General features: G+C 46.1%; 1 protein-coding gene across 1 annotated transcript in view; it reads right to left on the minus strand.

The window, feature by feature from the left end:
- Positions 1 to 839: 839 nt before the first annotated feature.
- LOC122559237 (uncharacterized) overlaps positions 840 to 18356 on the minus strand; it is a 177352-nt gene continuing 159835 nt past the window's right edge. Inside the window, exons 54-55 of the mRNA XM_087994571.1 lie at positions 16139 to 16192; positions 840 to 965 (exon numbers count right to left, since the gene is read on the minus strand). Coding sequence (XP_087850697.1) covers positions 840 to 965; positions 16139 to 16192 — 180 coding nt within the window. The remainder of the gene's footprint in view (positions 966 to 16138; positions 16193 to 18356) is intronic.

Raw genomic sequence — 18356 nt, forward strand, 5'->3', positions numbered from 1 at the left:
CCATGATGGAATAGTGGATCAGACTGGATGGGACTGAATGGCCTAATTCTATCCTATGTCTAATGGCGACAGTTTGAAATTTGCCATTCTTGCATTTGTCCTGAGGAGTACAAAATGAAAAGCTTCAGCTGCATTTCTCTCTTCGCAGCAAGATTCAAGTTCAGTGCTACCAAGCAATTGTTTCTTCCTCCTCAGATACACGTCGATCATTTTGCTTTGGCACTGAGTTTGCAAAGGAAATGACACAACACGTAGAGGATTGACCATTTGGTCCATGCTGGGTGAATGAGTTTTCTCCCCCTCTACTTGTGTGCGCATCCATTCCTTCCTCATTTAGTTCTCCAGCTCCTCCGACATCATCAGATCACCTCTGTCACGTTCATGACAATGGTTTATTAATCCATTACTGGTCGGGATTGATTAACTCTGTGGCATTGTTTATTTGAAACAGTGAAACACATTATAAACAATGAAGCAGACACTGCAACAGCCAACTGGTTTCTGAGAGTGCAGATTGTAGACCTAACTGTCAGGCAGGTTGGTAACAGTGTATACACACACAATATGGAATCCTGAAAGGTGAACTCTCTTAATGGCAATGCACATATCTAACATAAGCAAACCTTTGATTCTTTTCATCTATATGTAGAAACAAGCTGATTTTGCAATAATCGATACATACACCATGGATGATATTGTCATTATTACAGACTCTGGGATAACAAAGAGTAATTTTTTAGAATTTGATATGTTTAACAGATATCTGCTGACTGAGTTTACTGCACATGTATTTTCCACAATGCACGGTCTCAGTCTTGCTGACGCGTCTATTAGAACGCTTAAGTGGATGTTGCAGTGCTTACATCAGCCTTCCAGCCCCTTGGTTTGCACTTTAATTGAAAAGACAGAGTCTTACCACAGTGTTCACTCATCTCCTGCCTCACGAACGCACGGATTTGATCCTCCTATAATGAAGAGGAGGAAGCAAAGAGGGCAGGGTTAATGTCGCAGTTTAGTGGACTGGCACAGTCGACCCTCCCTCGAGGCAATGCACACTGCAGACCTGCACTTGTCCGCTAATGAGACCAATTACCGCAAATACAGTCCCTACCTCTGGGCTGACTGGCTCCATTCTACAGCTCACCCAGGAAGGCAGGTCAGCAGGGAACCGGCCCCATTTACAGGCGGAATTTGAATTAAATATGCTTTCTTCTGCACAGTTTAATGTAAATAGTTGTCTGGAAGCGGCTTTTAATTTACTACTTTTAGCTACTTTGCCTGGAAAGTCTCAGAGAGCTCTGTCCCCAAATTGTCTGACACTTCTTGACTGGTGAGGTTTTCCTCCTCATTTAACCCTTCATCACTTTAATTTATATTTGCATATTTAATCACATTCCAACAGGTACCTGTCCCTGCCATTCACATTCCTAAAGATCCCACACCATGCCATGCACATTCCTATATATCCCTGAATTTGCCATTCACATTCCTATAGATCCCTGACCCTGACATTCTCATTCCGATAGATCCCTGACTCTGCCATTCTCATTCCTATCGATACCAAACCCTGCCATTCTCATTCCTATAGATCCCTGACCTTGCCATTCTCATTCCTATAGATCCCTGACCCTGCCATTCACATTCCTATAGATCCCTGACCCTGCCATTCACATTCCGATAGATCCCTGACTCTGCCATTCTCATTCCTATCGATACCAAACCCTGCCATTCTCATTCTTATAGATCCCTGACCCTGCCATTCACATTCCTATCAATATCTGCCCTGCCATTCTCAATGTTATAGATCCCTGAACCTGCCATTCACATCCTATAGATCCCTGACCCTGGCATTCACATTCCTATAGATACCACACCCTGCCATTTAAATTCCTATAGATCCCTGACCATGCCAATCACATTCCTATAGATCCCTGACCCTGCCATTCTCATTCCTATAGATACCATACCCTGCCATTTACATTCCTATAGATCCCTGACCATGCCAATCACATTCCTATAGATCCTTGACCCTGGCATTCACATTCCTGTAGATACCACACCCTGCCGTTCTCATTCCTATAGATCCCTGACCATGCCAATCACATTCCTATAGATCCCTGACCCTGCCATTCTCATTCCTATAGATACCACACCCTGCCATTTACATTCCTATAGATCCCTGACCCTGCCAATCACATTCCTATAGATCCTTGACCCTGGCATTCACATTCCTGTAGATACCACACCCTGCCATTTACATTCCTATAGATCCCTGACCATGCCAATCACATTCCTATAGATCTCTGACCCTGCCATTCACATTCCTATAGATACCACACCCTGCCAATCACATTCCTATAGATCCCTGACCCTGCCATTCACATTCCTATAGATCCCTGCTCTGCCATTCTCATTCCTATAGATACCACACCCTGCCATTCACCTTCCTATTTAAACCTGCCCCTGCCATTCTCATTCCTATAGATCCCTGCTCTGCCATTCTCATTCCTATAGATCCCTGACCCTGCCATTCACATTCCTATAGATCCCTGCGCTGCCATTCTCATTCCTATAGATCCCTGACCCTGACATTCTCATTCCTATCGATACCAGACCCTGCCATTCACATTCTTATAGATACCTAACCCTGACATTCTCATTCCTATAGATCGCTGCCCTGTCATTCACATTCCTATAGATCCCTGCCATTGCCATTCACATTCCTATAGATCCCTGGCCCTGTCATTTCCATTCCTATGGATCCCTGCCACTGCCATTCACATTCCTACAGATCCCTGACCCTGTCATTCACATTCCTATAGATCCCTGACCCTGACATTCTCATTCCTATAGATCCCTGACTCTGACATTCTCATTCCTATTGATCCCTGACCCTGCCATTCTCATTCCTATAGATCCCTGACCCTGTCATTCTCATTCCTATTGATCCCTGACCCTGCCATTCTCATTGCTATAGATCCCTGACTCTGCCATTCTCATTCCTATTGATCCCTGACCCTGCCATTCTCATTCCTATAGATCCCTGACCCTGCCATTCTCATTCCTATTGATTTCTGGCCTGCCATTCACATCCCTATTGATCCCTGACCCTGCCATTCTCATTCCTATTGATCCCTGACCCTGCCATTCTCATTGCTATAGATCCCTGACTCTGCCATTCGCATTCCTATATATCCCTGACCCTGCCATTCTCATTCCTCGAGATCCCTGACCCTGCTATTCTCATTCCTATTGATCCCTGACCCTGCCATTCTCATTCCTATAGATCCTGGACCCTGCCATTCTCATTCCTATCGATATCTGCCCTGCCATTCTCATTGCTATAGATCCCTGACCCTGCCATTCACATCCTATAGATCCCTGACCCTGGCATTCACATTCCTATAGATGCCACACCCTGCCATTTACATTCCTATAGATCCCTGACCATGCCATTCTCATTCCTATAGATACCACACCCTGCCATTCACATTCCTATTTATACCTGCCCCTGCAATTCTCATTCCTATAGATCCCTGCTCTGCCATTCACATTCCTATAGATCCCTGACCCTGCCATTCACATTCCTATAGATCCCTGCTCTGCCATTCACATTCCTATAGATACCACACCCTGCCATTCACATTCCTATAGATACCACACCCTGCCATTCACTTTTTTATAGATCCCTGACCCTGACATTCTCATTCCAATAGATTGCTGCCCTGCCATTCACATTCCTATTGATCCCTGACCCTGACATTCACATTCCTATAGATCCCTGACCCTGACATTCACATTCCTATAGATATCACACCCTGCCATTGACATTCATATAGATTCCTGACTCTGCCATTCTCATTCCTATAGATCCCTGACCCTGCCATTCACATTCCTATAGATATCACACCCTGCCATTCACATTCATATAGATTCCTGACTCTGCCATTCTCATTCCTATAGATCCCTGACCCTGACATTCTCATTCCTATTGATCCCTGACCCTGCCATTCACATCCCTATTGATCCCTGACCCGGCCATTCTCATTCCTATATATCCCTGACCCTGCCATTCTCATTCCTATAGATCCCTGACCCTGCTACTCTCATTCCTATTGATCCCTGACCCTGCCATTCACATCCTATAGATCCTTGACCCTGGCATTCACATTCCTATAGATACCACACCCTGCCATTCACATTCCTATAGATCCCTGACCCTGCCATTCTCATTCCTATAGATACCACACCCTGCCATTCACATTCCTATTTATACCTGCCCCTGCCATTCTCATTCCTATAGATATCACACCCTGCCATTCACATTCATATAGATTCCTGACTCTGCCATTCTCATTCCTATAGATCCCAGACCCTGCCATTCACATTCCTATCAATTCCAGAGACTGCCATTCACATTCTTATAGATACCGAACCCTGACATTCTCATTCCTATAGATCCCTGCCATTGCCATTCACATTCCTATAGATCCCTGACCCTGTCATTCACATTCCTATAGATCCCTGCCATTGCCATTCACATTCCTATAGATCCCTGACCCTGTCATTCACATTCCTATAGATCCCTGCCATTGCCATTCACATTCCTATAGATCCCTGACCCTGTCATTCCATTCCTACAGATCCCTGCCAATGCCATTCACATTCCTATAGATCCCTGACCCTGCCATTCTCATTCCTATTGATCCATGACCCTGACATTCACATTCCTATAGATCCCTGCCATTGCCATTCACATTCCTATAGATCCCTGACCCTGTCATTCCATTCCTACAGATCCCTGCCATTGCCATTCACATTCCTATAGATCCCTGACCCTGCCATTCTCATTCCTATTGATTCCTGCCCTGCCATTCTCATTCCTATTGATCCCTGACCCTGCCATTCTCATTCCTATAGATCCCTGACCTTGCCATTCTCATTCCTATAGATCCCTGACCCTGCCATTCTCATTCCTATAGATCCCTGACCCTGCCATTCTCATTCCTATTGATTTCTGGCCTGCCATTCACATCCCTATTGATCCCTGACCCTGCCATTCTCATTCCTATAGATCCCTGCCATTGCCATTCACATTCCTATAGATCCCTGACCCTGTCATTCACATTCCTATAGATCCCTGCCATTGCCATTCACATTCCTATAGATCCCTGACCCTGTCATTCCATTCCTACAGATCCCTGCCATTGCCATTCACATTCCTATTGACCCATGACCCTGACATTCACATCCCTATTGATTCCTGCCCTGCCATTCTCATTCCTATTGATCCCTGACCCTGACATTCTCATTCCTATAGATCCCTGACCCTGCCATTCTCATTCCTATTGATCCCTGACCCTGCCATTCTCATTCCTATAGATCCCTGACCCTGGCATTCACATTCCTATAGATCCCTGACCCTGGCATTCACATTCCTATTGATCCCTGACCCTGCCATTCTCATTCCTATAGATCCCTGACCCTGCCATTCTCATTCCTATTGATCCCTGACCCTGGAATTCACATTCCTATAGATCCCTGACCCTGACATTCTCATTCCTATAGATCCCTGACCCTGCCATTCTCATTCCTATTGATCCCTGACCCTGGAATTCACATTCCTATTGATCCCTGACCCTGCCATTCGCATTCCTATATATCCCTGACCCTGCCATACTCATTGCTATTGATTTCTGCCCTGCCATTCACATTCCTATCGATATCTGCCCTGCCATTCTCATTGCTATAGATCCCTGACCCTGCCATTCACATCCTATAGACCCCTGACCCTGGCATGCACATTCCTATAGATACCACCCCCTGCCATTTACATTCCTATAGATCCCTGACCATGCCATTCTCATTCCTATAGATACCACACCCTGCCATTCACATTCCTATTTATACCTGCCCCTGCAATTCTCATTCATATAGATCCCTGCTCTGCCATTCACATTCCTATAGATCCCTGCGCTGCCATTCTCATTCCTATAGATCCCTGACCCTGACATTCACATTCCTATAGATCGCTGACCCTGCCATTCACATTCCTATCGATACCAGACCCTGCCATTCACATTCTTATAGATACCTAACCCTGACATTCTCATTCCTATAGATCGCTGCCCTGCCTTTCACATTCCTATAGATCCCTGCCATTGCCATTCACATTCCTATAGATCCCTGGCCCTGTCATTTCCATTCCTATGGATCCCTGCCACTGCCATTCACATTCCTATAGATCCCTGACCCTGTCATTCACATTCCTATAGATCCCTGGCCCTGTCATTTCCATTCCTATGGATCCCTGCCACTGCCATTCACATTCCTATAGATCCCTGACCCTGTCATTCACATTCCTATAGATCCCTGACCCTGACATTCTCATTCCTAGAGATCCCTGACCCTGGCATTCACATTCTTATAGATCCCTGACTCTGACATTCTCATACCTATAGACCCCGGACCCTGACATTCACATTCCTATAGATATCACACCCTGCCATTCACAGTCCTATAGATATCACACCCTGCCATTCACATTCATATAGATCCCTGACCCTGCCATTCACATTCCTATAGATATCACACCCTGCCATTCACATTCCTATAGATCCCTGAGCCTGCCATTCTCATTCCCATTGATCCCTGACCCTGCCATTCTCATTCCTATAGATCCCTGACCCTGCCATTCACATTCCTATAGATCCCTGACCCTGCCATTCTCATTCCTATAGATCCCTGACCCTGCCATTCTCATACCTATTGATCCCTGACCCTGCCATTCTCATACCTATTGATCCCTGACCCTGCCATTCTCATTCCTATAGATCCCTGACCCTGCCATTCACATCCCTATTGATCCCTGACCCGGCCATTCTCATTCCTATATATCCCTGACCCAGCCATTCTCATTCCTATAGATCCCTGACCCTGCTATTCTCATTCCTATTGGTCCCTGACCCTGCCATTCACATCCTATAGATCCTTGACCCTGGCATTCACATTCCTATAGATACCACACCCTGCCATTCACATTCCTATAGATCCCTGACCCTGCCATTCTCATTCCTATAGATACCACACCCTGCCATTCACATTCCTATTTATACCTGCCCCTGCAATTCTCATTCCTATTGATCCCTGACCCTGCCATTCACATCCTATAGATCCTTGACCCTGGCATTCACATTCCTATAGATACCACACCCTGCCATTCACATTCATATAGATTCCTGACTCTGCCATTCTCATTCCTGTAGATCCCTGATGCTGCCATTCTCATTCCTATAGATCCCAGACCCTGCCATTCACATTCCTATCAATTCCAGAGCCTGCCATTCACATTCTTATAGATACCGAACCCTGACATTCTCATTCCTATAGATCGCTGCCCTGCCATTCACATTCCTATAGATCCCTGCCATTGCCATTCACATTCCTATAGATCCCTGACCCTGTCATTCACATTCCTATAGATCCCTGACCCTGACATTCACATTCCTATAGATCCCTGACCCTGCCATTCTCATTCCTATAGATCCCTGCCATTGCCATTCACATTCCTATAGATCCCTGACCCTGTCATTCACATTCCTATAGATCCCTGCCATTGCCATTCACATTCCTATAGATCCCTGACCCTGTCATTCCATTCCTACAGATCCCTGCCATTGCCATTCACATTCCTATTGATCCATGACCCTGACATTCACATTCCTATAGATCCCTGACCTTGCCATTCTCATTCCTATAGATCCCTGACCCTGCCATTCTCATTCCTATAGATCCCTGACCTTGCCATTCTCATTCCTATAGATCCCTGACCCTGTCATTCTCATTTGTATAGATCCCTGACCCTGACATTCTCATTCCTATAGATCCCTGACCCTGCCATTCTCATTCCTATTGATCCCTGACCCGGCCATTCTCATTCCTATAGATCCCTGACCCTGCTATTCTCATTCCTATTGATCCCTGACCCTGCCATTCACATTCCTATAGATCCCTGACCCTGCCATTCTCATTCCTATTGATCCCTGACCCTGGAATTCACATTCCTATAGATCCCTGACCCTGACATTCTCATTCCTATAGATCCCTGACCCTGCCATTCTCATTCCTATTGATTTCTGGCCTGCCATTCACATCCTTATTGATCCCTGACCCTGCCATTCTCATTCCTATTGATCCCTGACCCTGCCATTCTCATTGCTATAGATTCCTGACTCTGCCATTCGCATTCCTATATATCCCTGACCCTGCCATTCTCATTCCTATTGATCCCTGACCCTGCCATTCTCATTCCTATTGATCCCTGACCCTGGCATTCACATCCCTATTGATCCCTGACCCTGCCATTCTCATTCCTATAGATCCTGGACCCTGCTATTCACATTCCTATCGATATCTGCCCTGCCATTCTCATTGCTATAGATCCCTGACCCTGCCATTCACATCCTATAGATCCCTGACCCTGGCATGCACATTCCTATAGATACCACACCCTGCCATTTACATTCCTATAGATACCACACCCTGCCATTCACATTCCTATTTATACCTGCCCCTGCAATTCTCATTCCTATAGATCCCTGCTCTGCCATTCACATTCCTATAGATCCCTGACCCTGACATTCTCATTCCTATTGATCCCTGACCCTGACATTCTCATTCCTATAGATCCCTGACCCTGCCATTCTCATTCCTATAGATCCCTGACCCTGCCATTCACATCCCTATTGATCCCTGACCTTGCCATTCACATTCCTATAGATCCCTGACCCTGCCATTCACATTCCTATTGATCCATGACCCGGCCATTCTCATTCCTATTGATCCCTGACCCTGCCATTCTCATTCCTATAGATCCCTGACCTTGCCATTCTCATTCCTATAGATCCCTGACCCTGTCATTCTCATTCCGATAGATCCCTGACCCTGCCATTCTCATTCCTATAGATCCCTGACCCTGCCATTCTCATTCCTATAGATCCCTGACCTTGCCATTCTCATTCCTATTGATCCCTGACCCTGCCATTCACATTCCTATAGATCCCTGACCCTGCCATTCTCATTCCTATAGATCCCTGACCTTGCCATTCACATTCTATTGATCCCTGACCCTGCCATTCTCATTCCTATAGATCCCTGACCTTGCCATTCTCATTCCTATTGATCCCTGACCCTGCCATTCTCATTCCTATAGATCCCTGACCCTGCCATTCTCATTCCTATAGATCCCTGACCTTGCCATTCTCATTCCTATTGATCCCTGACCTTGCCATTCTCATTCCTATAGATCCCTGACCTTGCCATTCTCATCCCTATTGATCCCTGACCCTGCCATTCTCATTCCTATTGATCCCTGACCCTGCCATTCTCATTCCTATTGATCCTTGACCCTGCCATTCTCATCCCTATTGATCCCTGACCCTGGCATTCACATTCCTATAGATCCCTGACCCTGGCATTCACATTCCTATAGATCCCTGACCCTGACATTCTCATTCCTATAGATCCCTGACCCTGCCATTCTCATTCCTATTGATCCCTGACCCTGGCATTCACATTCCTATAGATCCCTGACCCCGCCATTCTCATTCCTATTGATCCCTGACCCTGCCATACTCATTGCTATAGATCCCTGACCCTGCCATTCACATCCTATAGATCCCTGACCCTGGCATTCACATTCCTATAGATACCACACCCTGCCATTTACATTCCTATAGATCCCTGACCATGCCATTCTCATTCCTATAGATACCACACCCTGCCATTCACATTCCTATTTATACCTGCCCCTGCAATTCTCATTCCTATAGATCCCTGCTCTGCCATTCACATTCCTATAGATCCCTGCTCTGCCATTCACATTCCTATAGATCCCTGACCCTGCCATTCACATTCCTATAGATACCACACCCTGCCATTCACATTTTTATAGATACCGAACCCTGACATTCTCATTCCAATAGATCCCTGACCCTGACATTCTCATTCCTATAGATCCCTGACCCTGACATTCTCATTCCTAGAGATCCCTGACCCTGCCATTCTCATTCCTATAGATCCCTGACCCTGACATTCTCATTCCTAGAGATCCCTGACCCTGCCATTCTCATTCCTATAGATCTCTGACCTTGGCATTCACATTCCTATAGATCACTGACCCTGACATTCTCATTCCTCTAGATCCCTGACCCTGACATTCACATTCCTATAGATCCCTGACCCGGTCATTCACATTCCTATAGAACCCTGACCCTGACATTCACATTCCTATAGATTCCTGACCCTGTCATTCTCATTCCTATAGATCCCTGACCCTGCCATTCACATTCCTAGAGATCCCTGACCCTGACATTCACATTCCTATAGATCCCTGACCCGGTCATTCACATTCCTATAGAACCCTGACCCTGACATTCACATCCCTATTGATTCCTGCCCTGCCATTCTCATTCCTATTGATCCCTGACCCTGCCATTCTCATTCCTATAGATCCCTGACCTTGCCATTCTCATTCCTATAGATCCCTGACCCTGTCATTCTCATTCCTATAGATCCCTGACCCTGCCATTCTCATTCCTATTGATCCCTGACCCTGCCATTCTCATTCCTATAGATCCCTGACCCTGCCATTCTCATTCCTATAGATCCCTGACCTTGCCATTCTCATTCCTATAGATCCCTGACCCTGTCATTCTCATTCCTATTGATCCCTGACCCTGCCATTCTCATTCCTATTGATCCCTGACCCTGGCATTCACATTCCTATAGATCCCTGACCCTGACATTCTCATTCCTATAGATCCCTGACCCTGCCATTCTCATTCCTATAGATCCCTGACCCTGCCATTCTCATTCCTATTGATTTCTGGCCTGCCATACATATCCCTATTGATCCCTGACCCCGCCATTCTCATTCCTATTGATCCCTGACCCTGCCATTCTCATTGCTATAGATCCCTGACTCTGCCATTCGCATTCCTATATATCCCTGACCCTGCCATTCTCATTCCTCGAGATCCCTGACCCTGCCATTCTCATTCCTATAGATCCTGGACCCTGCCATTCTCATTCCTATTGATTTCTGCCCTGCCATACTCATTGCTATAGATCCCTGACCCTGCCATTCACATCCTATAGATCCCTGACCCTGGCATTCACATTCCTATAGATACCACACCCTGCCATTCACATTCCTATAGATCCCTGACCATGCCATTCTCATTCCTATAGATACCACACCCTGCCATTCACATTCCTATTTATACCTGCCCCTGCAATTCTCATTCCTATAGATCTCTGCTCTGCCATTCACATTCCTATAGATCCCTGCTCTGCCATTCTCATTGCTATAGATCCCTGACTCTGCCATTCGCATTCCTATATATCCCTGACCCTGCCATTCTCATTCCTATTGATCCCTGACCCTGCCATTCTCATTCCTATTGATCCCTGACCCTGGCATTCTCATTGCTATAGATCCCTGACTCTGCCATTCACATCCTTATTGATCCCTGACCCTGCCATTCTCATTCCTATTGATCCCTGACCCTGCCATTCTCATTGCTATAGATCCCTGACTCTGCCATTCGCATTCCTATATATCCCTGACCCTGCCATTCTCATTCCTATTGATCCCTGACCCTGCCATTCTCATTCCTATTGATCCCTGACCCTGGCATTCACATCCCTCTTGATCCCTGACCCTGCCATTCTCATTCCTATAGATCCTGGACCCTGCTATTCACATTCCTATCGATATCTGCCCTGCCATTCTCATTGCTATAGATCCCTGACCCTGCCATTCACATCCTATAGATCCCTGACCCTGGCATGCACATTCCTATAGATACCACACCCTGCCATTTACATTCCTATAGATACCATACCCTGCCATTCACATTCCTATTTATACCTGCCCCTGCAATTCTCATTCCTATAGATCCCTGCTCTGCCATTCACATTCCTATAGATCCCTGACCCTGACATTCTCATTCCTATTGATCCCTGACCCTGACATTCTCATTCCTATAGATCCCTGACCCTGCCATTCACATCCCTATTGATCCCTGACCCTGCCATTCACATTCCTATAGATCCCTGACCCTGCCATTCACATTCCTATTGATCCATGACCCGGCCATTCTCATTCCTATTGATCCCTGACCCTGCCATTCTCATTCCTATAGATCCCTGACCTTGCCATTCTCATTCCTATAGATCCCTGACCGTGCCATTCTCATTCCTATAGATCCCTGACCCTGCCATTCTCATTCCTATAGATCCCTAACCTTGCCATTCTCATTCCTATTGATCCCTGACCCTGCCATTCTCATTCCTATAGATCCCTGACCCTGCCATTCTCATTCCTATAGATCCCTGACCTTGCCATTCACATTCCTATTGATCCCTGACCCTGCCATTCTCATTCCTATAGATCCCTGACCTTGCCATTCTCATTCCTATAGATCCCTGACCCTGCCATTCTCATTCCTATAGATCCCTGACCCTGCCATTCTCATTCCTATAGATCCCTGACCTTGCCATTCTCATTCCTATTGATCCCTGACCTTGCCATTCTCATTCCTATAGATCCCTGACCTTGCCATTCTCATCCCTATTGATCCCTGACCCTGCCATTCTCATTCCTATTGATCCCTGACCCTGCCATTCTCATTCCTATTGATCCCTGACCCTGCCATTCTCATTCCTATTGATCCCTGACCCTGCCATTCTCATCCCTATTGATCCCTGACCCTGGCATTCACATTCCTATAGATCCCTGACCCAGGCATTCACATTCCTATAGATCCCTGACCCTGACATTCTCATTCCTATAGATCCCTGACCCTGCCATTCTCATTCCTATTGATCCCTGACCCTGGCATTCACATTCCTATAGATCCCTGACCCTGACATTCTCATTCCTATAGATCCCTGACCCCGCCATTCTCATTCCTATTGATCCCTGACCCTGCCATTCTCATTGCTATAGATCCCTGACTCTGCCATTCGCATTCCTATATATCCCTGACCCTGCCATACTCATTGCTATAGATCCCTGACCCTGCCATTCACATCCTATAGATCCCTGACCCTGGCATTCACATTCCTATAGATACCACACCCTGCCATTTACATTCCTATAGATCCCTGACCATGCCATTCTCATTCCTATAGATACCACACCCTGCCATTCACATTCCTATTTATACCTGCCCCTGCAATTCTCATTCCTATAGATCCCTGCTCTGCCATTCACATTCCTATAGATCCCTGCTCTGCCATTCACATTCCTATAGATCCCTGACCCTGCCATTCACATTCCTATAGATACCACACCCTGCCATTCACATTTTTATAGATACCGAACCCTGACATTCTCATTCCAATAGATCCCTGACCCTGACATTCTCATTCCTATAGATCCCTGACCCTGACATTCTCATTCCTAGAGATCCCTGACCCTGCCATTCTCATTCCTATAGATCCCTGACCCTGACATTCTCATTCCTAGAGATCCCTGACCCTGCCATTCTCATTCCTATAGATCTCTGACCTTGGCATTCACATTCCTATAGATCACTGACCCTGACATTCTCATTCCTCTAGATCCCTGACCCTGACATTCACATTCCTATAGATCCCTGACCCGGTCATTCACATTCCTATAGAACCCTGACCCTGACATTCACATTCCTATAGATTCCTGACCCTGTCATTCTCATTCCTATAGATCCCTGACCCTGCCATTCACATTCCTAGAGATCCCTGACCCTGACATTCACATTCCTATAGATCCCTGACCCGGTCATTCACATTCCTATAGAACCCTGACCCTGACATTCACATCCCTATTGATTCCTGCCCTGCCATTCTCATTCCTATTGATCCCTGACCCTGCCATTCTCATTCCTATAGATCCCTGACCTTGCCATTCTCATTCCTATAGATCCCTGACCCTGTCATTCTCATTCCTATAGATCCCTGACCCTGCCATTCTCATTCCTATTGATCCCTGACCCTGCCATTCTCATTCCTATAGATCCCTGACCCTGCCATTCTCATTCCTATAGATCCCTGACCTTGCCATTCTCATTCCTATAGATCCCTGACCTTGTCATTCTCATTCCTATTGATCCCTGACCCTGCCATTCTCATTCCTATTGATCCCTGACCCTGGCATTCACATTCCTATAGATCCCTGACCCTGACATTCTCATTCCTATAGATCCCTGACCCTGCCATTCTCATTCCTATAGATCCCTGACCCTGCCATTCTCATTCCTATTGATTTCTGGCCTGCCATTCATATCCCTATTGATCCCTGACCCCGCCATTCTCATTCCTATTGATCCCTGACCCTGCCATTCTCATTGCTATAGATCCCTGACTCTGCCATTCGCATTCCTATATATCCCTGACCCTGCCATTCTCATTCCTCGAGATCCCTGACCCTGCCATTCTCATTCCTATAGATCCTGGACCCTGCCATTCTCATTCCTATTGATTTCTGCCCTGCCATACTCATTGCTATAGATCCCTGACCCTGCCATTCACATCCTATAGATCCCTGACCCTGGCATTCACATTCCTATAGATACCACACCCTGCCATTTACATTCCTATAGATCCCTGACCATGCCATTCTCATTCCTATAGATACCACACCCTGCCATTCACATTCCTATTTATACCTGCCCCTGCAATTCTCATTCCTATAGATCTCTGCTCTGCCATTCACATTCCTATAGATCCCTGCTCTGCCATTCACATTCCTATAGATCCCTGACCCTGCCATTCACATTCCTATAGATACCACACCCTGCCATTCACATTTTTATAGATACCGAACCCTGACATTCTCATTCCTATAGATCGCTGCCCTGCCATTCACATTCCTATAGATCCCTGACCTTGCCATTCACATTCCTATAGATCCCTGACCCTGCCATTCACATTCCTATAGATCCCTGACCCTGCCATTCTCATTCCTATAGATCCCTGACCCTGCCATTCACATTCCTATAGATCCCTGACCCTGCCATTCTCATTCCTATTGATCCCTGACCCTGCCATTCACATTCCTAGAGATCTCTGACCCTGCCATTCTCATTCCTATAGATATCACACCCTGCCATTCTCATTCCTATAGATCCCTGACCCTGCCATTCGCATTCCTATAGATCCCTGACCCTGACATTCACATTCCTATAGATCGCTGCCCTGCCATTCACATTCCTATAGATCCCTGCCATTGCCATTCACATTCCTATAGATCCCTGACCCTGTCATTCACATTCCTATAGATCCCTGCCATTGCCATTCACATTCCTATTGATCCCTGACCCTGTCATTCACATTCCTATAGATCCCTGCCATTGCCATTCACATTCCTATAGATCCCTGACCCTGTCATTCACATCCTATAGATCCCTGCCATTGCCATTCACATTCCTATAGATCCCTGACCCTGTCATTCACATTCCTACAGATCCCTGACCCTGACATTCACATTCCTACAGATCCCTGCCATTGCCATTCTAATTCCTATTGATCCCTGACCCTGACATTCACATTCCTATAGATCCCTGATCCTGTCATTCACATTCCTATAGATCCCTGACCCTGACATTCACATTCCTATAGATCCCTGACCCGGTCATTCACATTCCTATAGAACCCTGACCCTGACATTCACATTCCTATAGATTCCTGACCCTGTCATTCTCATTCCTATAGATCCCTGACCCTGCCATTCACATTCCTATAGATTCCTGACCCTGACATTCACATTCCTATAGATCCCTGACCCTGCCATTCTCATTCCTATAGATCCCTGACCCTGCCATTCTCATTCCTATTGATCCCTGACCCTGCCATTCTCATTCCTATTGATCCCTGACCCTGCCATTCTCATTCCTATAGATCCCTGACCCTGCCATTCTCATTCCTATTGATCCCTGACTCTGCCATTCTCATTCCTATAGATTCCACAAACAGAGAGCCTCCAGAGGATTTCGGCATTATGAGGTGATTTACTGACAAAGCAATGAGACTAATTTTTAAAGATGTTGTACAATTCCACCAGTGTCTCAAACCGAAAGAAAAATTAACATACCGTCATTCCTGGTTGTCCCTGATCTCCTTTTTGACCGTCAGGACCCATTTCACCCTTAACCATAGAGATGAGAACAAATGGTTATAACTTTATCGACAACTGATGCGAGTCAGTGCAACATATGCACAGAGCACAGCTTTCCCCATGTAACAGCTCGACCCGATTAAACTGAAGGGTAGGCTGGTTTGCACAGATTTTAACCTAACTTTCAGAGAGATTCACAATCACAATGTGGAAGATTGTCTGGGAATCCAATGCAATGCTGGATGGAAAACGCGATCAAGAAATGTTGTAGAGCAAAGAACAAGACCATTCTGCCTATCAGCTCTGTGCCAACACTTTATCATTCACATCTTCTCTACACAGCTGACATTGCCATTCACACCTCATTTAGACATATACTTTGTTTTGTTTTATCTTTTGTGATTGGTTAGACAGTTCCACTCTCTTGTATTTTCTTCAAACAATGCTAATCCTACAGCATTTATCCAATTTTCTTTCGCAGACTAATGAAATCTACCTCCACCACTCTTCCAGGAAGCATCTTTCAGCTCAACTCCACTTCTAACCGCATGAAACAAATGTGCATCTCTCTTTCTGGTTCTTCTATCAATCACCTTGAATCAGCGTTACAGGTCTCCCTGCCAGTAGAAATATCCCTTACTGCAAGACTGATGTCCAGACAGAGGGTCAATTCTTACTTCTGTTTTCTACATTTCTATATTTCATCCAATGAAGTATTTATCCTGAACAGTTAGTGCTTTTTTTATTCATTCATGTTACTTGGGCATCACTGGCTGGACCAACACGCCTGGCGCTAGTTGCCTCTTCAGAAGGTGGGGGTGAGCTGCCTTCTTAAAGCGGTGCAGTCCATGTGCTGTGGGTTGACCCAGAATGCCATTAGGGAGGGAATTCCAGGATTTTGACCCAGTGATAGTGAAGGAAGGTGATATATTTTCAAGTCAGGATGGTGAGTTGCTTGGGGGGGATCTTGCAGGGGGTGGAGTTCCCATGTATCTGCTGCCCTTGTCCTTCCAGATGGAAGTGGTCATGGGTTTGGAACATGCTGTCAGAGGATGCTTGGTGAAAGTTTGCAGTGCATCTTGTAGATAGCACACACTGTTGCTAGTGAGCAAGGGGAAGGTGACAAAGCCAGGATCATGGGGCGGCACGGTGGCTCAGTGGTTAGCACTGCTGCCTCACAGCACCAGTGTCCCAGGTTCGGTTCCAGCCTCGGGCGACTGTCTGCGTGGAGTTTGCACATTCTCCCCGTGTCTGCGTGGGTTTCCTCCTGGGTGCTCCGGTTTCCTCCCACAGTCACAAAGATGTGCAGGTCATGGCCATGCTAAATTGCCCATAGTGTTAGGTGCATTAGTCAGAGGGAAATGGGTGTGGGTGGGTTACTCTTCGGAGGGTCACTGTGGACTGGTTGGGCTGAAGGGCCTGTTTCCACACTGTAGGGAATCTAAAAATCGACTAATGGCAGAAACAATGGCCAAAGCCCTTGCTAATGCATCCGACAAGGTGTTGTCAACTAGTCTCTGGCGGTGGCACCATTGTGGGCACTGTGGAGCAATGGGTTTCATAGAGGGAGAGATGTTCTTCTCATCATGGGCGAAGGGGAACCCCCCTACACTGGTGACCTCACCTAAAACCATACCTTGCAACAAGTCCCAGCTGGGGGTCACAGCAGAATAAGGAAAGAAAAGAAAGGAGATTGTGACATCTGCATCCTAGGTACACAGTCCTGTCAAGCGGGCAATGTAAGTGAGAGATTTCTTGAGGTTTTCTGAAGCAAGGTATTTCATGAACAGCAATCTTTGGCTTATGAGGAAGCCTAATAGTCAACAACAGTACTGTGTAAGGTGAAAAAAAAATCATCCATGTACAACCACTCAGGGTAAAAGCCGCCAGGTCAGCATCATTCCTCCAATTGATATAAACGACAAACAAAAGTGGACCCAGCACCAATCCCTGTGGAACACCGCTGGTAACAGGTCTGCAGTCCGAAAAACAACCTCCACTCATCACTCTTTATCTCCTGCTATGAAGCCAACTTTGCATTCACTTGGCAAGCTCACTCTGAATCCCATGTGATCTAACTTTATTAATTAGACTACCATGTGGAACCATGTCAAAGGCTTTACTAAAGTCCAAGTAAGCAGCATCTACAGCTCTGCCCTCGTCAATCGTCGTGGTCACTTCCTCAAAGAACTCA

The sequence above is a fragment of the Chiloscyllium plagiosum genome, unplaced genomic scaffold, assembly GCF_037043375.1.
Source record: "Chiloscyllium plagiosum isolate Xiang-an unplaced genomic scaffold, Cpla_swu_hap1 HiC_scaffold_14, whole genome shotgun sequence".
Taxonomy (NCBI): Eukaryota; Metazoa; Chordata; class Chondrichthyes; order Orectolobiformes; family Hemiscylliidae; genus Chiloscyllium; species Chiloscyllium plagiosum.